The sequence below is a fragment of the Rousettus aegyptiacus genome, unplaced genomic scaffold, assembly GCF_014176215.1.
Source record: "Rousettus aegyptiacus isolate mRouAeg1 unplaced genomic scaffold, mRouAeg1.p scaffold_m13_p_6, whole genome shotgun sequence".
Classification (NCBI taxonomy): domain Eukaryota; kingdom Metazoa; phylum Chordata; class Mammalia; order Chiroptera; family Pteropodidae; genus Rousettus; species Rousettus aegyptiacus.
This window is the reverse complement of record NW_023416309.1, coordinates 53070320-53097782: the sequence shown is the minus strand read 5'-3', so window position 1 is coordinate 53097782 and position 27463 is coordinate 53070320. Positions and strand designations below refer to the sequence as shown.

General features: G+C 41.3%; 1 protein-coding gene and 1 pseudogene across 4 annotated transcripts in view; one reads left to right on the top strand and one right to left on the bottom strand.

Moving 5' to 3' along the window:
• The window catches only part of INPP5F (inositol polyphosphate-5-phosphatase F), a 74349-nt gene extending 47439 nt beyond the window's left edge, over window positions 1-26910 (bottom strand). Inside the window, exons 1-2 of one of the 4 annotated variants that reach the window (XR_004951641.1) lie at window positions 26672-26910; window positions 8331-8411 (exon numbers count right to left, since the gene is read on the bottom strand). Coding sequence is in view for 2 of the 4 variants with exons in the window: in XM_036223796.1 (XP_036079689.1) it covers window positions 8331-8411; window positions 26672-26768 (178 nt within the window). In the remaining 2 variants the exon portion in view is untranslated. Of the gene's footprint in view, window positions 1-8330; window positions 8412-23922; window positions 26505-26671 lie in introns of those variants that run through there. The other 3 variants (XM_036223796.1, XM_036223795.1, XM_036223797.1) reach the window with 3 other exon arrangements.
• Window positions 22654-22772, top strand: LOC118604556 (annotated as a pseudogene).
• Window positions 26911-27463: the final 553 nt, after the last annotated feature.

The window sequence follows — 27463 nt, the reverse complement described above, 5'->3', positions numbered from 1 at the left end:
TGTTTTCTTACATGTTTATTTAAAACTTTTATATTACATACTCTCCTACCTATTAAACCCCAGCATACTACATATAATTTGGGATTCTTATTCATGAGAAAGGGTTATCATCATGAACATAAATTACGGTTTTGAGACATGACATAAGTACACTTTAAGGGTAGAGGTGATTGGCCTGGGGGGACTCAAGCCCACAGGCTGTAACGGACCTGACAGACAAATCAATCGAATGAATAACCTTCACCTTCTGCTCTGGATGGCTAATACTGGCTGGCCACGTCTAAGCAAGTGAAAACGCGCTATATTGATCAAGAATCTTCTTTTTGAAACACAATTAGACCTGACAATTTGATTGTAATCACTTCAAAATGTTCAATAAGATGACAAGCTCAAGGCTATAAATGAGGAGATATGGACAGCACCTTTGTAGGTGGCCCATACATACAGTCACTCTTAACAATCCTCTTCTCTTTCTGAAGCTAAGAACTTTTAATATCGCTGCAGAGGAAACACTGAGGAAACAACTAAAATTTAAGGACAAATGGGCTAATAGAAAATGGAATGATAGTGGAATAACATAAGAATCAAGCTGACCTACCTCTAAATATCTCTCTGCCTGAAAATATAAAAATCTGTCCCTTAAAAGATGTGCTCAGAAACATGAAGCATGCTTATCTGAAGACACTTGGGAGAACTCAGAGCTGTGGGTCACATTCACGTGTCTAGTTCAAGCACTGCTGATACCAAGGAGGTGGGACCGTCTGCACCGAAGCAACTGGAGCTCAGATTAGGGACGAGGGAGGTGATGGAAAATTCTAAAGCAAAAAGTGATGAAACAGGATGAGGTGAGCAAAGAGGAGAGCGGTAAGGGCCATTCAGCACCTAGGGGAGAAGTAAAAGAGGAAGGAAGCAAAAAAGAGCAATGAGAAGATGCCTAACATAGGACCTTCTCACGCCACTTAGCAGCCTGCTTCTAGGACCCAAAGCCAGGAATCGAATAGGTCCAATCTCTTAAAGAGTAATTTAACCAGGAACCTAGTCACCAAAGAAAACTTCTCTCCAAAACAAAAATTTCAAGATCCTCATGAATGACAAAATGAATATAAAATGACTGTATTTGAATTACATTTTAAATCATTCCTATTTTGGTAGAAATGTTATGTCATTTCAATGCTATTTCTTTAGAATACCTCCCTCAAAGCAACTTCAGTACATGTAAAAAATCACCTATCAGTTACCAAAAGATCGATGTATTTTTAATTAAAATAAAATCATAAGTAAAGACAAGCTCCCACAAAAGCTATTTTCTGACTTAAAATGTTTTTAACACCTTCATATACCATGTAGCATAATGGTGTCTTATCCCATAAAATTCAACCCACTGTAAGTATACAACTCAATGATTTTAATAAATGTAAAGAGTTGTACAACCACCATCACAATCCTTAAATGTTTTTATTAATGTGAGCTGTCAGCAGACAAGAAGACGATCTTCTCTTGCAATGCACCTGTACACAGACAACATGACTCAGATTTACACAGCAGCGGCATCCGAAGGCACGTGCCGGGATCGGGCCTCGCGCAGAGGCCGAGAGCTCTGCAGGGCCCCGCCAGGCTCCTCTCGCTTTCCCCCAGTGCCCTCAAGGAGTGGGTTTGCTACTGGCTTTTTAGGAAAGTACCAAAGCAATGCCAGTGGCACTCCATTCATTCATCAGTAAAATATATAAAACATTTCACGTCGTTAGTGTCGTAGCATGAACATGTCCACGGACAGCAGCGGACTACAATCACACGCTTAAAACCCTATGCATAATACATGTTACCATTTTACTGATTGAGACATCTTCACCGCTTCGAAAGTGGAGGAAGAGCAGATGGCGAGCACCGCACTGGTGACCGAGGGCCACTCGAGTCAATTGTCTGCAGCGTTTAATACAGGCAGCAAGGCACATCGCTGCTAAACCAAGATCCTCTATCACCAAATTAATCAAGATTCCTGACACTCTTCTCTTCGGACTATTCCTGAATACACCATGGAATATATACTCTTGTGCCTTTTTTTTTTTTTTTTTTTTTTTGAGAATTTTTATAAGAGCTTTCTTGAGCCGAACTGATGACATATGTCAGGGAGCAAGATCTCAAATGCTCTGGACAACAACAGATTTGCAGCTTCTTTTAAGCATTTGAACTTAAGAACTTAAGGACGGGATGTAAGGAAGACTGGAGAAAGCAAGGCAGGGATTGGATTATAGGACAGTTAAGGTTATGTGCTCTCTTGAGGGTTAAAATCATCTAGGTGCGTTAACCTAGACACACAAGAACAATGGACAGGGCAGGCTTAGAATCTCTCACTGAAGAAGTTGTAGGCCTGGGGTGTGACTACCCCGCATGACTTGTCCAGTTGGGAATTTATGATCAGACCACCATATGAGGTTATTTTCCATAGAACCCCTTTTTGGGAAGCCACAGTTCCCCCTTTTGGTCATAATCAATCCAAAGATGCATCAATGACCAACCTTTTGGTCAAATAATGTGGTCTCACAGCACGAGAAAGGCTCATTCCTAGGAACTGTCAATATCCACATTGTCTATATATTTTTGCTCTCTATATTCTGATATTTTTACCTTAACTGAGCTTATCCTATTCTCAATCTGCAAAATACATTTTGATTTAAAGAGCTTTTGTGATCCATTTAAAGTCTGCAATCTAAAGCAATCTCTCCACAGATATCAGTGTGAAGATAGAGCTATCTCCCAGACATTACACAGAAAATGAAGAGAAGAAACATACAGAAAGACCACGTGGGCCTTTTTCCCAGCTGCTTACTCTGCCAAGTACCATGTCTCCTCTCAAACCCCGCCCCTCACACGGCCCTGTCCAGTTTATCTGACTCATTTTTAGGCATCGACTTGGACATCCCTTCTTCGGGGATGCCTTCCATCCAGGACCCCCACCAGTCAGGCCCCTACATCATGAGTTTCACAACATCCCACATTTTTTCTTCGGAAGCTTAAGTCTAATGATAAAACTGTGTGATCGTGTAATTAATGTGCATTTCCTGGATTCAAGCCTACACTCCCGGAAGTCCGAGTTTTGTTCACCCGGCAGCCGCAGCACGGACTGCAGGCCTTGGCACTCAGTAGGCACTCCGTAAATAGTTGCTGAATATTTTTGAATAGTCCCTGCACAGGAAGAGACTGCACTGAACAAAACAGACACAGCCCCTGTCTTGTAGCTGATCCTCCAGAAGGGGCGGACAAAAAAGAAAACAAAAAGTTATGTATAATTACCACTGTGCTTTCTCCTGGACACTACAAGGAATGGAAAAATGTTGATTTCTCATGAAGCTTTACTTTTCTTTCATCTCTTTAGCATGTCCCTTCTACTTACTGTTCCTCATGTTAATAAATCCCAGCCGATCAAACCAAAGTTAGAGACATTCAGCTTGTCAGCGACAGACCACACGGCCCAGGCTGAAAGGCCACCTGCCTGCAAATGTCTGGGGAGGAGCCTTTCCAAACTGAAGAAAGACTAGCATAGCAGTTCTAAATAGGTGGTTTCTAGGCACCAAGGCTAACAGAACAATATTTCTGGCAGAGCTGGCTAAAAGAAACAGCAATTAGCAGCAAAGGATACCACAACCAAATAATACTTTGAGATCCTTTCGCCATATATTTTTTAAAAGGGGCATGTGAAATATAACCTTCACCAATGCTACTAATATTTTACTACTAAAATTACTTTTTATAATCTCCACCATGTAGTAGTGACATGTTAATATCATTATAATTTCAGCGAATAACATTATTGGGGGAAAAAAAACAGTCCAAGTTTAAAATTTGTTCAAAACTATATAGCTAGAACTTAAGATGTTCTCTAGTAGAATATGTGACATCTCTAAGTCACTTTTAAAACTAAGGGAAAAAATAAGAGCCTGACTCCATCAAATGCTTATCATTATCAGGAACCATGCTTTAACTAAATAAAACCATGTTTTATTAAATCTTATAATATCTGTATCAAGGAGGTGTGATCATCCTTGTCTTAGAGTCAGCCACTGAGGCTCAGATGAAATAACCTGACCCAAGGCCACTGTGTGACCTCCGAGATTACTCCACCTCTGGGGCAAGTGCCTAGTCAAAGCCACCTGGGGGGACAGCCTATCTCACTGTGAAATACAGGGCAAGAAGCGATAGTGGGATTTCTCTCTGATGTGCTTTCGTAACGAGCATCCCAGTGGACACCAGTTTCCTGTTAGAGGCTGAACTATGTCCCCTCGAAATTCATATGTCGGGGTCCTAACCTCTAGTATCTTAGAATGTGACACTATTGGAAATAAATAGGATCTTTAAAGAGGTAATGAAGTTAAAGTTCAAATTAAGCCATTGGGGTGGACCCTGATCCACTATGACTGGTGTCCTTCTAAGAGGAAATCTCAGAAGACACCAACCCTGATGCCACCTTGATCTCAGACTTCCGGCCTCCAGAATTGTGAGGAAATGTGTTGTTTAAGCCACCAAGTTTGCAGAGCTTTGCTACGGCAGCCCAAGCAAACTAACGCGGTTCCTAAGCCAAGCCTGCTGACACTGCGCCGAGCTCAGAGTTCAGCGACAGTCACGAACAGCAGCGTGGCACACCCACGCTGTTTTCAGACTGTCAGTGACATCTGCATCTCAGCAGGCAAGAACGAAAATTCGTGCATTAATATGTAGAGAGTTAAGTAGGAGGAAAACAGGAGAAAGAGTTTAAGTACAGATGTGTTATTCCCCGCATCCTCTACCCCTGGGAGGTAAGATGCTCCCCTGGGAGAACGCACCCCCAGTGGTTATCTTGGTTCCTACACGTACCAGAGGCACACACACCTCCCATTGGCCAAGCTGACAGCGGCCAGTGCAAGAGATTCCGCGGGGCATGGGGAGGGGTGAGGGGGGGCTGAGGAACCCCAGGGAGAGGATGAGGAAAGAGGAGAAGAGTAAGATGAAGGCTTAAAAGCGAGGGGCTGGGGGTGGAATGACACACAGGGTGGGGCTGCACTTCTCCCGTGGGAGAAGCGCAGCAGGGCGGCTCTTAGAAAAAATAAAAGGCAGAGATTAGGAAAGTGAAAAATTGAGACAGTTTCTCTTTGTTTTTAATATTTTTTCTCCAGTTCACTCTATTTCCCCATCTCTCCCTCTTCCAAAATATCCTATTTAACAGGTTCCTCTATTGCCTACCAACCATTTGTCTTTGGTCCAAAGAAAGGCAAGTGGTACAAGGAGAGCAGGTACATGCAAATAGGGGCCAACCACAGGAGAGGGCCAGACCTCACCACCTCCTAATCACCACACTTCACGGCATCATAAACTCATCAACCATTAACACGTCTGCACATTGCTTACAGGAGATATGGGTTTGGTTTGCCTACCAAGTCCAAACCCGTCTGCTCTGACTACCCCTCCTGCCTAGAGGAGTGGACATCTGGAGCACGCCTGAACTTCGAGGCCCTTGTCCTCGTAGGCCAAAGAGAGTCTCTTTCCTATGCGTCTGAACTAGACTCGCTACTCTATCCTTGATGGCTTGTCAGTCTCCAGTGGTTGTAGGAAACATCAGATGTTGGCTGGTTTAAGGGATGAGGTTGGTTTGTGTACCATGTAAGACACACAGATTTTGTCCTACATACACAGAAACAGAGAAAGCCAGAGGAAGAGATCAGTGAATGAGAGGTAGAGGGGAAGAGGTGGTCAGAGAGCACATACCCCAGAAAAAAGTAATCTTGCATCTTATATAATGTCCGCTTCTTGGTTTTGATCCCTTAGGTTCCTTATAAAAATTTGTGGGGTTTTCTTTCTGGTTTTTTTTTTTCCCTATTTATTTATTTATTTATTTATTTATTTATTTGGGGGGGGGCATAAGCTAATAGGTTTATATTCACAATCGAAAGAGTCTTGATAAAATAGTGATTTATAATTTATTAAGCACCTTCAGATTGTTATCTCACTGGACACCCATAATATCCTAGGGGAAAAGAGGGCAGTTATTTTTACTCTTGTTTTACTGCTTATGAAGTAGAGGCTCAGGGATGTTGTAGCCACAATGAACCAGCCTCCTGGGATTCTCGCCCTTGTGACATCCCCTCCCACGCTGGCTCAGGGCTTGGCTGTGTGCCTTTCTTCGGCCAAAGAGATATCAGCAAGCTCAGGGACACAGCTGAGGCTTGATAAGCCCTTGCACATGGGACTCTGTCTTCTAGCTCTGAAAGGCTATCCGGGGATCCAGCAGAGAGAAGACCCACGGGAGAGGCCACGTGAGACGAGATATGTGGAAAGGGATGCCACGTGAAGGAAAACTGAGACGCCCCAGGCAAACCCTCCACTCAGTGCTTCCACGTGAATGACCCCAGCCAAAGGGCAGAAGAGCTTCTCGCTCAATCCACAGGCTCATGAGATATTATACCCTGCTGTTTTAGGGCATTAACTGTGGGGTGGCTTATTACACAGCAATGGATAAATGAAATGGATGTTAAGTAACTTCCCTTATATCTCAAAACTAAAAAATAAAGCTTGAATCCAGGTCTTCTGATTGATTTCAGTGATTTATTCATTGCTCCAGGATGTGACTCAAATTGAAGAAAAATAACTCAAAAGTCTCAAACATTTCATTTAAACAATAGAAAATGAATTTTAGGCTCAGAACACTCAGCTGTGAAATTATCTTGTCAGCATATAAATGAATTAAAAATATATGTATGTAAATGCAGACAGGTAGGAGAGTGTTACTAAAATACTTAGCATGGTTACACAATGTCTAAATACTTTTTTCTTCTATATAGAAATAATTAAACAACTACAAAAGGCAGAATACACAATAATGTTCATAGCAATATTATTTCTAATTGCAAAAAAGAAAAAAAAGAAAACAATTACCCAGTGACAAGAAAAAGGACAAATCATGATATATCCATACAATAGTATAAACAAGGAGCTGAAGTCTCATAAAATCAACATGGATAAATCTAAAAAATATAAAGTTGAGTGGGGAAAAAAAGAAGTGAAAGAACACAAGCGGCCTAACACCATCTATTAAAAAGATTACAAACCGTAGCAAAATATTGTTCAAGGATACTCCATAAAAGCAATAATGAAAATCAAGGGAATAAGTACAAAATTCAAGACGGCAGGGAAGGAAGCAGGATCTACTCGGAGCGGGCACAGTGAGGGCTCCACACACAGCGGCCAGGTTTCACTTCTTAAGCAGGGTGGCTGATATATGTGTTTGCTTTACGACAACTTATGCCACACGCCTGTGATAAACAGCTTTTGTATCTAAAATATACTTCATAATGAAAACAAATTTTTAAAAATAACCAAAGACTCTAACAAAGGAAAATCAGATTTCCTGGCAGTATGTGCTTTATAATACCCAGAAATCAACCGAGGTCCCAAGTACTCAATCATTTTATTTTACAATAAAGAAAAGGCGTACTACAGAGGTAGCTATAGTCGAATGACACAGCAAGAATGGTGAAGCCTCCAATAGCTCATAATTCATATTAAAACTGATACCAAAGAAAAACCAGATATTTAAATTTAGTACTTAAAATATTTTATGTAGTAATTTTCAGGACCTTTTGGGACCCACCTATATGTTTTCTCATGAACAAAATTCCCTCTGAACCCAGGGCACAGGTACTGGTCCTCTCAAGAGAGGACCCGGTGAGTGGCCTAGACTTTCCATCAATTTGCCTGACATGGTTAGGGCTCCCGAAAAGGACCACACTCCCTATTACGAGGCCCACCCTCGTTCCTAGCCAGAGCTGACTACATCAGGAATGGACAGCTGACTCAAAGCCGGCAGTCATGGTCTGCCACCTGCCTGCCTCTCAGCCTTATTCCTACCATCATCTCCCTTAAAATCAGTGCAGTTGCTTTATCTTTCCATCAGAGCGCCTACCACAATTATCAAGTAATTATACGCTGATTCCGGTGTTTACTCACTGGTGTCTGTCTTCTCTCTTAAACTCTAAGCCCACAAGGGTGGGAATGGGTCAGTTTTTGCTTACTATAATGTTTACCAAGTAGCACAATTCCTGACACATAGTAGGCATTTGATAAATTGGGTGTTGTTTGGTTTTTTTTTTTTTAAGATGAAGAAAAGATTCCAATATTACGCCTCCATTTCTCTAAAACTTTATTTCATGTAACTTATATGGAAATACACCCACTTTGGACAGACCCAAAATTATGGCAAAGAAATCGAAGCCATAACAGAATCCACATTTATCATCAAAGAAGAAAACGTCATAAAACGCCATATTAAATTTGACAAGTTTAAGTTGTTAATAGAAACATACCTGTATGAAGCTGAATTTTCCCAATAACACCTTCGACTAACCCCAAACAAATGGGATTCCAGGCAAGAAGCAGATCAGTAGCTAAAAATAAAATAAGAAACAGTCATGAGAGACTATTCATCAGAAAACATTAAAACTGTACCTTTGCCGTATATTAAAAAATGACAAACATCCCAAAAGAACAGTTATGAACACCAAGAACTGAATGCATTACTATCGAACAACTTTTGAAAAAGCATTAAACCCAAGGCCTGAATAAGGCTTCTGATGTAAGGACAGTTACGGCAAAGAACTGACATTCTGAAACTGCTCAGATGGGAAGCAGTACTCTGGCGCCCTGCAGTGGAGGAAAGAGGCTGGTACATCACAAGACAGCAAAGAAGGCGTTGTCCACAGTCCGTAGACAGTCCCCGATCTGAAGGCAAGGCCTGCGAAGCCACCATAGAGATGGCCACTTACCGATCTGAAGGCAAGGCCTGCGAAGCCACCATAGAGATGGCCACTTACCGGATCACAGTCTGGAAAACACACTTTCCCAAAGAAGCTTACGCCAAGCAAAGAAATCTCGAAAGCCTGCACTCTCTTATATGACTTCTGGGGCAAAAACAATAGGAACTGCTTCCATTTATTGAGTGCCTACTGTGTGCCAGGCATCCCAATCAGGGCTCCTCATCTCAGCCACAAAACAAGGATTTGGGTAACTTTTCTCAGTTCTCCCCAAAATGGCAAATAACTGGTGCCATTCTAGATGCACAGGAAAGAAGCTAATTCATTGCACACGATGACTGCCTGAGGATGTTAGAGCTTAATTCTCATGTAGCCCAGGTTGCAAAAGGCTATGATATACATGGAGATAAATGTAACATGAGTGGTAGTTCAATAGCTGGAAAAGATTAGCAAGAATGAAAACAATACTCCTCTCGGCAGAAAATTAAAATTACATTTTACTAATTACCATTTTAATTTTATTTTCATGACATTTATAATCAGTCAGGGATAACTACATACTTAGTTTAGTCTCCAAATTCTTTTGAGTTTTGACTACTGTATCTTGAACATCTTGTTAATGACATATTCAATGGGAGGCGAAAAAGTTGACTTCTCTGTTTTTATTCAAGAATTAAAGTAAAATAAGGAATTAATTTTTTAAAGGTTGTTATATACATTATCACTTCTAATCCCAACAACTCTGTGATTTAGGGATTAGGAGTCCCATTTTACAGATGAGGAAATGGAACCTTAGAAAAGTCACATGGCCACGTTACACAATGGATCAAGGGCAGAGCTGCACTTCAAAGTCAAGTCTGTATAACTCACGGCCTAAGGTCTTGACCATCTTGCCTCCCTCAGAAAATGTAAATATTGTCTTATTGATTAGATTAGATCTAATCAATAAGACAATATTTACATTTTAAATAACATGCATTCTTATTATAAAAGTGATACTGCATAAAGTTAGAAAAAAATATTTTATCATTCCCATCCCACCACCCGGAGATAATTTATTACTTTGCTACACTTCAGGTCATATGTTTGTGTGTGCGAACAACTGCAATAATGTGAATATAGCACTACATACTTTTTTCTTACATTTGATGAGTATTGTCTCATGTCTTTAAAATACCCTTCAAAATTATAATTTCGATGCCTGCATAATTTTCCATTTAAGGAAGCACTTCCTCACTCTTGGACATTTAAGTGATTTCCAGCTTTTCTCTATTATAAAAAATTTTGTGATAAATGATGAGTGTTATGCAAACATTTTATTTGCCTCTATAATCAATAGGTTCAGGACAGATTCCTAAGAATGAAATTAGTAGGTAAAAACACAAAAATTGAAAGCTTTCAAATCAAATTGCTGTCTAAAAAGGTAATACCAAGTTAGATTTATGCCAGAAACATATGAAAATGCTTATTTTAAAATACTCTTACTATTATTTAGAATTTTTTTAATTTTTGCTAATTTGATGGTTATCCATTGCCTAACATGTTTATTTTCTTGTTATTGCTGGTAAGATGAAACATTACAAAATGGACTGTTTGTGTTTCTTCTACTATGATTTTCTTGTTCATTTCTTCTAACTATTTATATTCCTTATTTTCTTTTTGTAATGACATCAACTGACATGTTTGCAAATATTTTCAGTTTTTAATCTATCATCTTTTCATTATCTTTAATGCTTAAAAGTTGTTCCTTACCCAGTATCAACTAAATATTTACTACTTTTATCTGTTAATTTAAAAAAATCTAACTCTGCTGGAATTCATGTTGGTATACAGACTAAAAATACTGATTTATTTTCAAATTGTGAGCCAGAATCTCTGTATCGGACAGACCAAGTGGCATCTGTCAACACAAGTGCCCCTGCTCAGGAAAGAGCTCCAGCCACCCATTACCCTGTACGTGGACCTCAGATAAACAGACTCCAGTTCTAAGACTACCCCTTGGGTATCAAATGGGCTCTAGGAATATAGAGGAGGAAGAAAAGTTAGAACTAAAACAGTCAAGAAATGCTGTACAGAAGAAGTGGAATTTCAAGCATAAGGAAAGCAACAAGAAAAATACAGAAGAAAGAAAACGCAAGTTTTGTTTCAGAACTTGTCCCCTTCATTGGGAAAACACTTATCAGGTACCTGCCAGGAACCAGGCTAAAAAGACATAAAGGCGCAAACATTCTAGAATAGGAAACCAATGGGACTGGTGGAGATGTGAACTGATAAGACTGGAAAAAGTAATCTAAGGCCAATTGTGGAGAGACTTGAATAAAAGACTAATGAGCCTGCATTTCCTGGAGACCAGGGCAGGCAGATAATATAAGTAAAACAAGATTGTAGCCAGCAGTTAGCTGACAGCATTGAAAGAAGGTGGAGGCTGAAAGTAGGGAAAGGAGCTAGAACAGCAGTCCCCAACCTTTTTGACACCAGGGACCGGTGCTCCCGTGAGAATCTAATGCCTGACGATCTGAGGTGGAGCTGAGGCGGTGATGCTAACACTGGGGAGCGGCTGCAAATACAGATGAAGCTTCACTTGCTCACCTGCAGCTCACCTCCTGCTGTGCATCCTGTCTCCTAACAGGCCACGGACTGGTACCGGTACACAGCCTGGGGATTGGGCACCTCTGAGCTAGAAGGTTATTGCAAGTCTTGGCTTGAAAAGACATGGAGCTACCCCAGCGGTGAAGAGTAGGTGAAAAATGCAAAGGAGGTTAACATGCAACATTTCAGAGGAGGCTGTGTGAAGGGCAGGAAGAGAAAAAAATCAAAGATGACACTGAGACATCTGTTCTCTCCTGAGGGGGGAGAAGATGAGGACATGGATGAGGAAGAGGGAGCAAGACACAAGGACAGGGTGCACAGCCCTGGGAGGAGAGCTGGGAGCGAACCTCCTAACTCAACATCCTTTTGCATCTTTGGCATTTTGAACCACGTTAACACATCAGCCATTCGGCAAAATAAAAATTTAGCCTTAAAAAAGAAAAGATGACCAAGTTTTGTGGTCTAAAGACAAAAATAATAGTTACCGATTAATCTGAGGTCCAGAGAGAGAACCAGTTAAACCCGCTAAGACTGAGTACAGAGTGGGATGAAGGAGAAATGTCTAGATGTGAGAAAGAGATTTTAAAGGAGGAAAACAGAAGATGATGACATTAAAAGTACAGATATAAAAGTTAACCTTGGAAAGGAAGGACACTACTTTTTTCCTATGTCTGAAAGCAAAGGTAAAAGGCTAAAAATAGAAATGGAGACGCAGATGAATGTACTGGATGGCTGTGACTCAGTAGAAACAGGAGTCAAAGTCATCTTTGCTTCAGCAGGGGGAAGGACAGAGGGGGGCAGAGGGGCAGCGGAGGCCTGGCGCGAAGGGGATCCGGCAAGTCAATCCGTAAATGTTCTATGTGCGCTTGAAAAGCACGTGTAGTTTTACCGTAGTGTTTTCAAGAAAAAGGGTTTCAAGCCATTAGTAGGTCAAAAAATCAATTTTGTATAATGAGATCAGTATCAACAGTGATGAAACAGAATATAACAGAAAACAGAACAGTTGCACCATGAGAAAACGTTTCATGAAATTTCTGTTTCTGGTATATAAATATATATGTGTTCACCAGCTCATGATTTTAAAAATATTTCTTACTAAGATCTCAAACATTTGAACACAAACTTTGGGGCTAGGGCTCATTATACCAACTTTGCTGTTCAACTCCCCTGTGTCTATGCTAATTTTTTGACAGAGGGCTTATTTTTTTTCAATCTCACACTTGTATTTTTTCCATTTTTCCTTAATTTTTGCTATATTTTTTTTTTTTTGAGACTATGTTGTCAGGCATACACAGATTCTGGATTTTTATGTTCTTCCTGGTGAACTGCTCTGTTCATCAGGATGTAATGACTGCCTGTATTTCAAATAATGCTCTTTGCCCTAAAGTCTAGCTTGTCTAACATTAATATTGGAAATACATTAGGCAAAAGAGGGATAAATATGAACTGCGAATCCAATCGTATCACGTCCCCCCACAACTTTAGAAACAAGTCCAAATTCCTTGGAAAGGCTTGTGAGGCCCTGCGTGGGCTCGTCCCGTCCACCCTCCTCCCGCCTCCCGCCTGCCCACCCCAAGCATCCTGGTCTTCCTCCCGTCACCCAGAATTGGACACAGGCTGTGCATGGAATGCTGCTCCCCACCCACTTCTGCCTGCTCTTCATTCCAGACTCAGAACAAGGGTCACTGGAGTTCCCTGACACATTCCCTACTCCGCCCATCCAGGAGAACCGATCAGGATCTCTTTTGCGACCCCTCCCCCCAACCCTGCTCATATATCCATCATGACATCTTATTTTAGTATAATGTACCTAATTATTGACTTGCCTGTCTCCCTGACTGAGCAGGAAGCTCATCAAGAACAGGAAGCTCATTAAGAGCTGGTCTCATTTGGCTTTATGTCTCCAGGGCATGACACACAGCAGGCTCCAAAATGCTACAGGAACAAAGTATGACACAGAATGCAAAGGCACGGTGAAATCAGATAATTTACAGTGAATCACGTTAGAAGGGTTGACTATTTAAAGTGGCAAAGTTAAAGTCATCTGGTCTATTTCAGATAAAGGCAGCAGGGCTGACAAAGTGACTATCAAAATCAAAATGCCATTTCCCACTATCGGTCCAGGGCTTTTTCTAACATAGCTCCAAAACCATGAGTTTCCCTACCAAATGTTCTAGGGCACGATACTCGTTTCATCTTTGTATGGGGCTTTCAGTTCACCGCCATCATTCCAGCTGCACAAGCCAGAACCCGAGAGACACCCAAAAAGCTTCTCTTCCTCACAAGTCCTATTGATTCTATCTCCTCAATATCTGATGAATGCTTACTCCCTCCATCCCCACTGCCACTATCCTTGCCCAGGGCCAAGGCCACCGCCATCTGAATCACTAAAAAGGCTCCTGTCAGCTCTGTATCTAGCAGGCTGCTTAATACATAACACACCCTCAAGTATCTATTGAACGCAAGCAGGACTCTTACACAGTTTGGTTCCATGGGCCCTAAAGTAGAAGGCAGGGAGCTGAGAACGAGGCTAAAGAACTACACAGGGACCGACAACTCGGGAGGATGACAGAGAGTGGAGCCAGGAGCCGTTTCCTCCAGACAGGGCAGATCTGCATTTGAGATGGAGCATGAGGGCGAGTGTGTGCAGGACGGGCACGAGGGGGAAGAGGTCCAGACAAGGGTGTGTACAGCCTGACCTGCCTGTGGAACCGGAAGCCTGGACAGAATAGGGGTGCAGCGTGACGTGTCCCCAGTGAAGAGTCCTAGCTCTACTGCAGGCTCTGAACCCCTCTCGGCTTCCGTCTCATCTTTTGTAAATGGGAATTCCACGTCACTTACTTTTATAAGGGGCTTTATGAGGATTAAGTGAGAGAATTATATAAAAGCACCCGGCACAATGTCTGGTACATAAATGTTCAATAACTTTTAGCTGAAACGGGAAATGTATATGTATTTAAAATTCCAGGTTCCCATCGCTCAAGCAATCTCTCCATAGATTTTTATTTCAAGAGTATACATGTGGCTTTTAAAAAAAAGAAAGTATAAAGAAGAAAAAAACCCAACTCTGAGATGTTTTTTAACTTATTAAATATTATGGTAGGGGAGCCTTCTCAGGGTAATAAATGTTTTATGAAAATCTCAGAGCATAGATATGCCCCCAGAATTTTATTTTTTTTTCATAATATGAAACAGATCTACAGCTCAATGCAGCTCAAAACTCAGCGCCCGGTCTCAGCCCCAGCTACCTAGTGCAGGTCCACACGGCGAGTCAAGCACAATTGCCCGCCTCTTCCCCTCCCCGTCACACGGGAGAGAAGGCCCATCCAGAAGAGGCAGAGTCTAAAGGGAGGTAAGATTATGCTTGGGGAAAAGACATGAATATTGCTAAATTTTAGTTATATAGGTGAGAATAAGTACTGGGTCCTGCATCTTGAGAAACCGTAGAAGAATATAAATAAAATGTGTAACTTTTAATCATCGACAGACACCTGACAAAAATTCCAATGGAAGACAGGAAAGGTGGTAGGAAAAAAAGAAAAAAAACACAGTAAATGAACAACATGAATAAAAGGTAGAAATAACTCCTAATATATTAATTATAATAAAGTTTCAACTAACCAGTTAAAAGACTATTGTCTCAACCCCTCCATCAATTTATTTAATTCTATTCCTATTTTGTTTACCACTGTACACCTGTGGCCTAGCAGTGTTTGATGCGTAGCAGGCACTCATTCAACAGTAATAGAACCAAATGAATAAATGAGTAAAACCATGAAAGAATGAATCAGAAAACAGATTCCTCCTACTAATCACTTATTTTCATTAACTTTTAAGAGGACTAACATCTTAAGTTGTTATTGTTTTTAAAGGGAGCTCCAAAACACCAGTCTTTGCTATGTGAGCACTTTTAATAAAAACATTCCTTTTTCAATAAATATAATAAATGACCAACATTGTGATTTCTCACAATGAAAGACTTACGTAAACGTTGGGGGAAACTATCTTAAAATGTCTAGTTGGTGCCCATGGTTTCTCCTACCAACACAGAGACAAGAGACACAACAGAGGAAGGCCTGCAGCAGGCAGTGTAATTGGCACAAGATGAGAAGCTCAGTGCGTCTTTTGAACTGCTATGACTTTGTGGCCTGGCACACAGTAGACACTTCAAAATAAGTGTGGGGGTGGGAGAGAAGGGGATGTGGAGGACGGGGGTGTAGTTTTTAACCTGCGACTTTTTACTAAGGAAATAAGACAAGCTGGCATTAGCAGAACCTGTGTGTGCAGAGCACATGTGTAGATGGTATCAGTCTAAGTACAGGCGACAACTACAGTCAGTGACGGACATTGTCACCAATATTAATGGCTACTCTGGAGGCGGAGGGCATTGGGATAGCCAAGAAAATGACCCATGGGCTTACACCACCCTTCCGCAAAGAACAGCCATGTAATCAATCTGCTCCAACAATTTATTGCTTTCTAACCTTCCCTTCAAAAAGTTAAATCCAATGTGGCAGAAAAATCAAAAGAGAAACATTTGAAATGTGCATATAAGTTTTAAAATTTAGGATTATCGATGTTATCTAATAAAGAGTAGAGTTGCCTACAAATTACAAAAGCATAGCATTTAAGAAATGCCAAATTTTAACCAGTGAAATAATTAAATATACACCAAAAAACATAAGTACTTTGTTGTAAGTTCAATTGTCTGACCCATTAGGTCAACACTTCCCCCTTATTTCAGATCCATTTGGCAGTACATGGCTTCTATTTTCACACACCCTCCTCTTCCTGGTACACAGAAAACAAGTGATTAAGTACATGCGCCTGCAGAGAGCATGAGTCACTCACTGCACAGCCCAGAGTGACGGCACTCCCTCAGCCCAAGAACAAGCCTGCGCTTTACACAGCTGCTGAAGTTTGTGGGCAGTTTCAGTTGTCGCAAAAGAAGAAAAAAAAAAAAGGGTGCCAGGGTATGCAGAAATCATCAGACCTGAGTTTCATTTCCTGCTAAGAACAAAGGTCTGAAAAGACAATCACCAGTCAAACATGAGGAAAAGTGTTCTAAAAAGAACCAAAAAGTTCCAATTGTTAGCTCATCTATGCTCCAGTTCTCAAGATCAGGCCAGGAAAACAGGTTAAGGAACAATCTGATTGTTCAAATGCAAAATTTGATGCACGTTTCTTTGAGCTGTCTAACAATTTTTGAGCGTTCGGCAAGCTGAAGCGCTAATCCAGCTAAGACGTCCTGGCCGCTGGTGATGCCCGTGTGAACTCGAGCTCGTGGCTGCTCATCCTGGCTGCTCACCATCATCATCGGGGAGCGTATAAAATCCTGATGCCCGGCCCTCCCCGCAGACAGTCTGACTCAGGTGCTCAGGGTGGGGCTCTGACACAGGTCTTTCATAAAGCTCCTCCAGATGATTCTAATGTAATTAGAATTACACTACAGTAGTTGAAAATTACAGTAGTCCCCCCTTACCTGCGAGGGGGTGGGGGTGGTTGGAAGACCCCCAGCGGATGCCTAAAACCAGATAGTAACAAACTATATATTTACTATATTTTTCTTACACATACATACCTATGATAAAGTTTAATTTATAAATTAGGCAATTTATACACAGAAGATTTGTTCTTACCACAGATATCAGCAGCCTCAGGATATGAAATTTTTTCTTATTAGGTAAACTTTTACCTTTTTCCCTTAAAGTAAGCTACTTACAGCTTTTTTAGCATATCTGAATTCCCAGCATCACTACTCCCTGCTTTGTGGCCATTATGAAGTAAAATAAGGGTTATCTGAACATAACCGTGGTGATACGGTGATCTACTCTTCCATGTAGTAAAGTACCATAAATTGCATAAAGATCTCATACTATAGTAATTTGGCATAAAAGCTGGTCTAAGCTAATATAAAGATATATATTTCAAAAAATAACCCTAAGAATACTTAAAACATGAAAGATACTATCTAAGAAAGGGATCTTAAGCATTTCTAGACTTTTCTATTTAAAAAAAAAAAGGGATCTAATTACAATGCAGCAAGGGGGACAGAGAGCTTTGATCATGATCATGAAAGAGATTAGAAATCGGTTTTTAAACTCTACAACAGCTGCACAAAAAACTGTTGATTCTCTATCTGAAGCATAAAGTTCCTAATTGTCATTTCAATAAAGACCCAATGCAATTCAAAAAAGAATAGAGGACAATTCAAGTTTCATGAAAGGTCAGATGATGTTAGGTCCTGGGAAAATGTGATGGATATGTATGAAATTATGAGAGGTGTGGATTTCATAGTACATTCAGAATACCAGAATAGGAGACACATGTTTAAAAGACATGGTTTTAAAATAAATGAAGGGAAGTACAGCTTAAATTACAACCTTCAAACATAATGACCTAAAGTAGCTGAAAATGTAACCAGTTCAAAGGATTAGATAAATCCTTGAATAATAAATTCATAAGGCATTACCCAGGAGACATGGCAATGTGTTGGGACATAACTCTCACTTTCCGCTCTCCCAAAAGCTATCCTTTGATATAACTTTCAGAAATAGGGATTTGAGAGCTAAATCAGAGCATAGGTGAGCTAGCAATTGGCATTTTCCTTTCCTCGTTTTAGAGCTCTCAAACCAAGATGCATAAAATTAGTACTTCGAACATTAAATAGATGCAACTTTTCTCACAGCTGGTGTTTAAATAATTTCCTAGCTTTTCCTGAAAACTTTGTTCAAAAATAACTTGCTCTTTTCCATCTAGGATTGTTTGTATAGTTATTCTGCTGCTGTACCTTCAAATCCACCATCAGGTAGGTAGGTTTAGGATTTGCATTTTGGCCTCAATTGAAGAACTACTTCTAGATCAAAGGACAAGGCCCACGGGGGAGTGTCCTGTCCTGTAGGGTGGGGACAGGGGGAGAACCTGTACTATTTCAGTCTGGCCAGTCAGGCACTACTCAATCTCTCAAAACTTTTCTTTTTTAGTATCTAATTAGAACAAAGGCATTGTGCATATAAAGAGTTATTTCCTACAAGACAAAAAAAAATAGTCCATAAAAGTCCATAAGTGCATAGAACCAGTTTCTTCCAGGGCTTTCCACTCTTACAGAAACAATTACAGACTACTTAGAGCTGGAAGAAACTTCACAGAATCAAATAAAAGAGCACCTTTCTCCCCGTTTTCTTCATTACAAAGAAAAATAGCTTTCCGACATCTTGAAAAAACAGACTTCGAACTTCAAGACCCAGCTCCGATCTCCCACGAAACTCGCTTCTAGCTCTATCACAGTATCTGTCACTCTAGAATCCTGTGTCTGTCACTCCCCCATTGGACCGCATCCTCGGCTAGGGCGGAGGCAGTGTTTTATCCATCTTTTCACTTTTGCGCAATGCCCAGCAGACGGGCCTTCAATAAATGTTTTTGAAAGAATCAGTGACTTCGCAGAAACTCAGACTTAATATTGGAAGGAGAAAGAAATAGAATAATAACTTAGTTAGAGGGAGGGGGTGGGGCTGCTTCTTCGAAAAAATGGAGGGAGTATCTGAAAGGGGAACAGGGGTACAAATGCAACGGAGAAGGGACAAATGCCAGAAGCGGCACAGCCAGCCGCCCAGCAGGGAGATGAGCAAACGTGACCGCTGAGCTCCGGTCTGCCCACCCCAGCTGTTTCTCAGGGGAAAAGAGTATTTATATCTGGCATAAGAGCATTGAGCATTGTGTGACATAATGCGAACTACTAAAATTAAAAGCGTTATGGCATGTTTAAAATTTCCTAACATTTCAATTAGATGTTACCATTGTTTCGAATTGTATATATTGACCATTGTAGAATCTGTGGAGTTTGAAGTTCAAAGGAATTGAAAAACCTGCACCAAACCGAAGAATAAGTTTTATAAAGAAAATGAATGTACTTTGAAATCTCCCACTATCAAGTTAACGAAACTCAAGGTTAAACTCAAAAGAACTTGAAATTAAAATGCAGTAACTTAAAAGAAAAACTACCACAGGACACTGACCTGAAATCAATCTGCACTGCACTCAACCAGCCTTACCAAAGAAAGTGGGCAGGAGAGGATGCTTATTTGTGTGTGTGTGTGAATGAGAGCAGTTCCTTTAAGGGTCTCACAGCAACCAAAAAGTGAGTCATCCGAACAGAGCATGGGATTTAACTAAAATACTAGCAGTACGTGTTGTGTTGTGATAGTACTACGATACTAAAAGTTCAGTGTTTATCATCACTTTTAAAATACTCTTGATACGTTATTACTTAACTGATTATCAACAGCTCCTGATAATGAAAAATATTATTCCCTCTAGTTAAACATATTCTAATATAAATGTTTTTCTCAGCTCATTTATGGTCAGTTGACACATAATGATAATGACAGACCAGCTAACAAGTAATTATTTGTTAGAGGTTTTTTGACAGTGCCGTTACTTCCTAGACTTGTGTTTGCAAGACTAGATTTTAAAAGGTGATATTTTAAAACACATTTGAACAGGAATAGAACAGTTTACAAAAAGATACAGAGATCGTAATGCAGCTTATAAAGATCTAACACATTTAAATCACTGTAAAATCACACCACATTTACACGATGGCTCTCAGAATTCACTGGACCAGTATCAGAACTAGTTTGATGTTTCCAATAGTCTGGTATCGATCTGAAACAACAGTTCATTTTGTCATAAATCATAAGGACTAAAATCAGCAACACGCGACATTTTTCTTGCATAAGGGCCAATTCGAGGGGAAAAAAAAAACATCTTTCGGTCCCATTTATTTTCATTGAAAAAGAGAACAAATTTATTGCATCCCAGGCTTAAAAGTTAGAGTCCTATTAGTGAATAAATTAGCAATGAGAAATTAGCACTTTTTTTTTTCCAGTTGGCAAGAGAGACAGCGTTCTAGCCTTCTGTTCTTATATTCTCCATTGAATCCTCCCAACGACCTCTTTGCTGCTCAAAGTACAGCAGGTTGACCAGGGTCTAGAATTATTTCAATTCATTCAACACAATCTTTACAGATGACCTGCTATGGGCTGCATGCTGGGGATATGGTGATGAATCTACATCTCCTCCTCCTTGCTTGGGATAAGTTAGGCTGGGCAGGTAGGACAAGGAGAAGCCATGCTGCTGGGCCCCTGGAACAGCACCAATGCAGCCAAGCTGTCCGGGTACCCTGGTTTCTGGCACCTGCATGCTCTGTCCTAAAAGGCCTTGACACTGCCTCTCTTCCGAAGAGCCTTTGGCAAGTCCTGGCCTCTGCTGGCTATGCCGGGGTCACAGCACAGCATCTGGAAAGCAGCGATTCTATAAAGGGTCCTCACCTTTTTGAAAGTAGTTGCCCTCCAGACCTTTTCTCCACTGCTCCCTCTCTGCTGTATGCTCTGAAAGGATGCCTGTGAAATTGGACCTACGACTCTTGCAAAGGTACACTGTAAAAGGCTTCAGGTTGCTCATCACAGCTGATATAGTGCCCATCCAGTGCATATCAATGTTTCTGCACAAAGATCTAGCCTATATCTATTCCCTTCCCAAACTGCAGATGTTCTAAAAACTTAAGAAGAGAAACCTGATAAACTGACTGTAACTGGAAAAACAACTCAATCTATTATACAACAGCATTCCCTCTAACTACATAAACTCATTTTGCAAAAAGTGGTCAGGGCAGGTGTAGGGTCAAAGAACCAACCAGAAGTCCCAGTAAAAACCTTTTCATTCTATACAGATTCTTCCTCAGTGTGTGTGCTCTCACATTTGAGAGGCTATTTTATTCTCTATATAGGCTATATTATAATGATTATGATAACTAAAGAATGTTTCAGATATTATCCTTAAAAATATAAATCCTATAACTTTGTAGTCAAAAAGGCAGAAAGGTTTATAAAACATTTTGTCAATATTGATGAAAATCTGGCTTTGGACCCACATACTGGGTTAGAAGCCTGTCTCTTCCTTACTCTGTGAACTTGGACAAAATCTGTGTCTCAGTCTCCTTACCAGTAAAATAAGGATAATAATAAAACCCTCCTCCTGAGGTTTATTGTGAGGATGATATGCAATGGTACATACAACGAGCTTAGAACAGTGTCTGGTTCAGAAAAATGCTCACTAATTGAAAGCTGTAATTAGCTACAATTAATCTCAGTTGACGACACAGCAACAAAATATGTATAAAAACTTCCCTCAATCAGTAAACCTGATTCCAAAAATTATTAACAGCCCCCTTAGACTCTGTCTTTCTTCCTCTTTTAAAGCTAAAGAAGGGAGGAAAAAACTTTGGAAAAATGAGTCTCTTCTATTTTGCATGCATAAAAACAGTTTATAAAAATAAACATACACACCTCTTCAATCTAACCGCTAGAGTGTTAGAAATACAAAATATGGGGTAAAAAGTAGCTCAGGGTATAAAAGTAGTAAACCATTTTAAAAAACTGAAGGCTAAAAATACTAAGAAAAAAAAGGTTATTCAATAACAAAAACAAAGATTTTTTTACAATATACTTAATAATTAATTTTTAAATTAAGGCATTATTAAAAGGCACTATTTTGTCATGGCAATTTGTGAATATTTAACAAACATTTAAGTTCAAATTTTTTTTTCAAAGTATTAAATGACAAAACTCTAAATACACTGAATAGTTTCATAAAATATGTTCCTAAAAGAGAAGAAGTTTTATGTGGATTTCAGTTCCATAACTATAATTTCTCATTCAAAAAAAAAGTTAACTTCATGACACACTAAAAATAATTTCATTATCAAAAATAGCTATAATAGAAATATTTTTATGTTTCTGTGAATTCTGATAGCTAGTATCCCCTCCAAAAAAGTGCTCACTGGTATTCATCAGAGTATCATCTCTCTATATATAGTTTGCATGCTTATTAATGTTATGTGTATGACAGATGCCTTATCATCTTTGCGTGGTCAGTCTCCAAATAGAATGAAGGAATAGGCAGCAGTATGTTATATAACACCATCATGTCAGAAAAATTAGTAGAAGCAATTTTAAGACTAAGACATATGACCATATCATCCTTCCCCCATAGTAGACTGTATTATATTCTTTTTTAAGTCTTTAAGTTACCATCTTTATTCTCAGATAGTAAAACTCCACTCTCAGGAGATTATTAAATGTTTTACAGTGCTTTATCATTTTCCCTGGTAGAAAATAAAACAATCTAAATTTTTTTCTCCGGGGGTCATTACCTTGCAGAAGACATAAGCATCCACTGAAAAGTGGTGCTACAGACTACTCACTATCCTTAAAAAAAATGGAAACATGTCTACGGCCATGCCACCCTGAGCAAGCCTGATCCTGTCTGATCTCGAATGCTAAGCAGGATCGGGCCTGGTTAGTACTTGGATGGGAGACCACCTAGGAAGACCAGGTGCTGTAGGCATAAAAAATAACGGATTGTAAGCTGACAAGGTCCTTGCAATCTGTGAGGTCAACCAAGGGTTGCCTTGCTTAAAAAATGAATTTTAAAAAAATTTAGAAAAAACAATACTCAGCTGTTTAGCTAGAAGAAAATATTGAAATTTTAACAAGAAAATAAGGAATATACCTAAAGATTTTTTTAAAAAAAAAAAGGTGATGCTAAATCAGATAGAAAAATAACACAAGTGGAAATGCACCTTTCCTCATATCTATTTCCTCACCCAGCTGGACAGAGATTTTCCGCCCCAATTAGAAGATATTTAAAACCGGGCCTAAAATGAGTAATAAGCATAACACGACATACTTATTTTTATGGCAGGAATATTACTAAGAAAACGTGCACTTAAATTTAACTCAGCTCAACTCAACCAAAAATGCCTTCTGCCTCCTAGGCACTCTAAAGTCCAGAGATACCAAGATGTACGGTCCTTTCCTTGGGGAATGCACTGTCCCCTGAGGAAAAAGGAAGGAAACTGTTATTACACGACACAGTAAGAGCTATAATCAATGTGTGTCCTAAGTGTATAAAGCACCTAGAAGCACGATAATGGGCTTATTGTGACAATAATTTTGCCCCAGGAGTATGGGCTAGGGTGAGCCCAAGGTAAAAGTAACATCTAAGCTGGGTCTTACAGCATAAATGAGGCAGGAAAAGTGGCTGAGAGAAACAAACATTCCAGGCTAAGGAAATGGTCATTTTAACCGTCTATATTAATATTGATTCTTCCGATAGCTTCAGGAAAATGGAAAATCCGGTTTCGGGTTTTTCAATAGCCATAAACAAAAACTGCGATGCCACCGGGTCCTGTATTACTGCCCTTTGGGAAAGAAAAGGACTTGGTCAGTAATCTATTTGCTTGAATAACTGATAGGGAACAATGAAATATTTTAAATACTTTCTTTAGGAACAGAGCAAAACTGGCCATTAAAGCAGAGGGAAAAGGTCCAACAAAATGAAGAGAATTTTAAATGATTCTGCAGAAAAAGATCTGAAAAGCACTTACTCAATTAAAATTAAAATACTATTATCCATAGCCATTCTTTAGAAAGGATCTGAGTACTAGATAGGACAAACTATTTGGTAAAGTCAAGTGCACGGGATTCTTTATTACCTGGCTACACTAGAATACCTGAAGATCAAAACAGGCTGTTACTTCTGAAGCATAATGGCCTCTTCCTTCCTCTAGATTTTTGGTGTACTTCAGTCTGTGGTCTGCTGTCTCCTCAGAAGTGAGATAAATGTAATGGCAAAGACTACAGGCATTTTATCCAGAAAAAAAGTTTTTAATTTCCCTTCTGAAGTGGACTTTGGATATATAAACATTAACTCAAACCACATGGCTTAATCAAAATCTAGGCCCAGGATACCCTGCGGATAATCCTTAACCACTTCCTGTTTGCCAGGGTAATACTGGAAGGCCTGGTGGCACTTGTGGCTGCAGCGTTTACCCCGAGATTACTCGTGGATTACAGTCTTAACATTACCCTCAAAGTTTGCCACAAAATATCTGACTTTTTTAGTATTTTCACATCACTCTAGTATATCAATAGTCTTTGGAAACGAATGACATCATTCAATTTACTCCATCCTGGTTTTAGTAGTGGTATTTCCACTTACAAAATACAGTAATTCTCGATCGCTGAAAACATCAGATTCTAGAAAACGAAGCACTCCTTTGCGTGGTTAAATGAATGCTGGCAGTGAGTTGCCCTTTTTTTTGTAAATGGGAAAAGGGTTAAAGGCTTACACCTGTGGCTCATCTGAGACTCTCCAGCTCAGATGTATAGGTTTAAGTATCCTTCCACTGAAAAGTAAGACACCTGCCAGCATCTTAGAAGAGTTGACTTACCTCACCTGAGGAAAGTAATTTATCCCCAAAGCAACTATTAGGACTGGGGAGCCTATGTACAAGAACTGAACACAAGCTAAACAGAATGACAAATAATTCACTTAAAACCCCTCCTATTCAGGACTCCTGTGCTGTGTCTTGTTCCATGTAATTCCACCAGCTTAGTTCATCTGTCAATCTTTGAGGCTAAGAGAAGAAGAGAGTGGCCCTAGAAATGGAGACAACCCAGTTCACCCTATTTATACACGCCTCAACTCAACGCCCAAATATACAAGTGACTACCTAGAGATTTCCTGAGTTTTTCATGAAACATCAATGTCAATTCCTATCTTCCAGGATGTATACTGAACAAACTGACATTGTTTTAAAAACATCTTCATTATATAAAAGGACTAAAAAGCCCAACCTTCACTTCATAGTTAATTAATGAAGCACAGAAAAGTGTTCTGTCCAATGAGTTGGAGATGATCTCAAATTCCATCCAGCTGTAAAGAGTCAATCTAAATAGTCGTCTCTGACAGCCTGGGGAATTTTGCAACCTACCTTCCTTCAAGCTAAACTTGAAGTCTTACTCAAACTTTAGGGGTGGAGGGTGAGGTTGAGCCAGGCGAATGGTCAAATCAGGAAACACAGAAGAGAATGACTGGAGACTAGCCAAAATGAGCCTATCTGCAACAACTTCTCTCCCAAGATAAAGAACCTTATCTGAGTGCAGTAGTTTCTCCTCCATTCTAAAGAGAGGAAACACTATGTAACATCAAGAAAATACACCCAGAATCTAGGAAAAATTAATAAGTTCTCCTTCTTTGCTCTAGCAAATCAATGAGCAGGCCTTCAAAGATAGGTGGGACCTTCCAGAAAGTGTTCTGGAGGCCAGCTCTACTCTGTCGACCGCATGTGAGTTACTCAACCTTTCACACCTGTCTCCTCATCTGAGACAGAGGCTACCAGCACCTGCTTTATAAGGATGTTGTGGAAATACATTAAGCACCAGGTCCTTGGAAACCATTCTGTAAATGGTTAGCTGCTGTGATATGAAAAGCTCATCTGGACCTGTTATACTTTTCAATTCATACCATGCAATTCCTCTGTCTAGATTACAGACAAGAATTATAAGTAAATTTGAAATGGTCTATTTCTTTAAAAAAAAAAAAAAATTTTTTTTCATTTCACTTCTAAAGTGAAAGATCTCCGAAGTCATTAGGAAAAAGGGCTGATAACTTCAAAGTCAGAGCTGTTATGAGTCCCCTCATAACGGAAACTGCCCCCGGACTGTCAGCGCTCTGAGGGCAGGGACAGCTCTGTTTAACGCACCACTGTGAACCAGTTCTCCCAACACAAACTGATCATGGTACACGTAAGCATCTCCTAACAGCTTCCCTGACTCCCGAACAGGGACCCCCAATACGTCCCGTTATCGCACAACATTGAATCATACGAAATTTTTTAAAGTTTAACATGACAAATAGTTTAACTGCAATACGAACATCAGAAAAAGGGTGCTTTAATTCGGTTGCCTTATGAGGAACCAGAATGAAGTCCCGCCTTTAAAAGGTGACCAGAAACACAGATGTCAACAGGGAGCGAAGCTCCGGCAGGACATTCCACGAAACTGGCCCGGTTGCTTACGGCCGGATTTCGGGATTCAAACCCAGAACTTGTCGCGAAGGACGTGTCAGAGGGCCACTCCACAGTGGAAGAGGCCTTAAAGGCCAGGGGTACCGCGCTCGAACTTTCTGGTGGGAGCCGGCCCGACCCCGACCGCGGGCAGCTCGGGTCTGCTCTCCTGGGCAGCGGAGCCGATCTCGAGGGACGAGGGTCGCTGGCCCTTTGTCCCCGCGGAGGGGCGAGGCGAGCGCGCGCTCCGTCAGGAGATAATGACTGACAGCTCGCGCGTCCTCGCTCGCGCCCGCCCGCGGGGGGCGCAGGCGGCACCGAGGGGCCAGGCCGCGCCCCCTCTTCGCCCCCCGCCCCGCCCGGGCCCAGGGTGACCCCGCGCCGCCAGCCTCACCGGGTCGGAGCTGGAGGCCGCCATCGCGGCGATTGCACCACAGCGCGCGCTCGCCCTGCTGCAGGATGTAGTGGTCCTTAGCTTGGAAGAGCTCCATGCCGGCCCCGGGCGCCGAGGGAGGCGGCGGCCCCCCAGCCCGGGCGGCGGCAGCCCGAGGGGGGCGCGTGCGGCGTCCTCGCCGGCTGGGCCGCCAGAGCCCGCGCCCGGGGAGCGGCAGCTGAGGGAGCGCCCCGGCTGCGGACTCGCGGGAGGGGAGCGCGCCCGGCAGCGGCGGCGGCGGCGGCAGTGGCCTTAGAGGCCTCTCCCCCGGCTGGCTCCTCCCCTCGCCCGGCTCCGCCCCTCCAGGCCCCGCCCCTTATGGCTCCTCCCCCTCTTTGATCTTTTCGGTCCTGTCCCCCACTGGCTTCTCCTCCAGCTGCTCTGCGATTTCTTTTCCAGGTTCCTCCTCCACCGGGGTCTTCCCTTTTTGTCTGACCCCGCGGTCCCTCCTCCTGCTCTTCCCAGGCCCCTCCTCCGGCCAGCCCGTTTTCCCGCCCATGACGAAAGCGGGCAGAACCCGACAGAAACAGGGCATGGCTGGGCCAGCTGGCCGCCGCCCTCTCCTGTGGCCTCTGGAACAGAATCCCACTCTTGGGGCCTCCCCCTCCCCCATCCCGGCAGGTTATTCGTTCGTTTCACCAGTCCTGAGAAGATGCAGGCCGATTCCCCAAATCCAGCTTGAAACCCTCCCTCCTCAGGGGCAGGAGCTGCCCGCAAAGACCCAAACAGGGAGTTGTTTTGTTTGTATGTTTG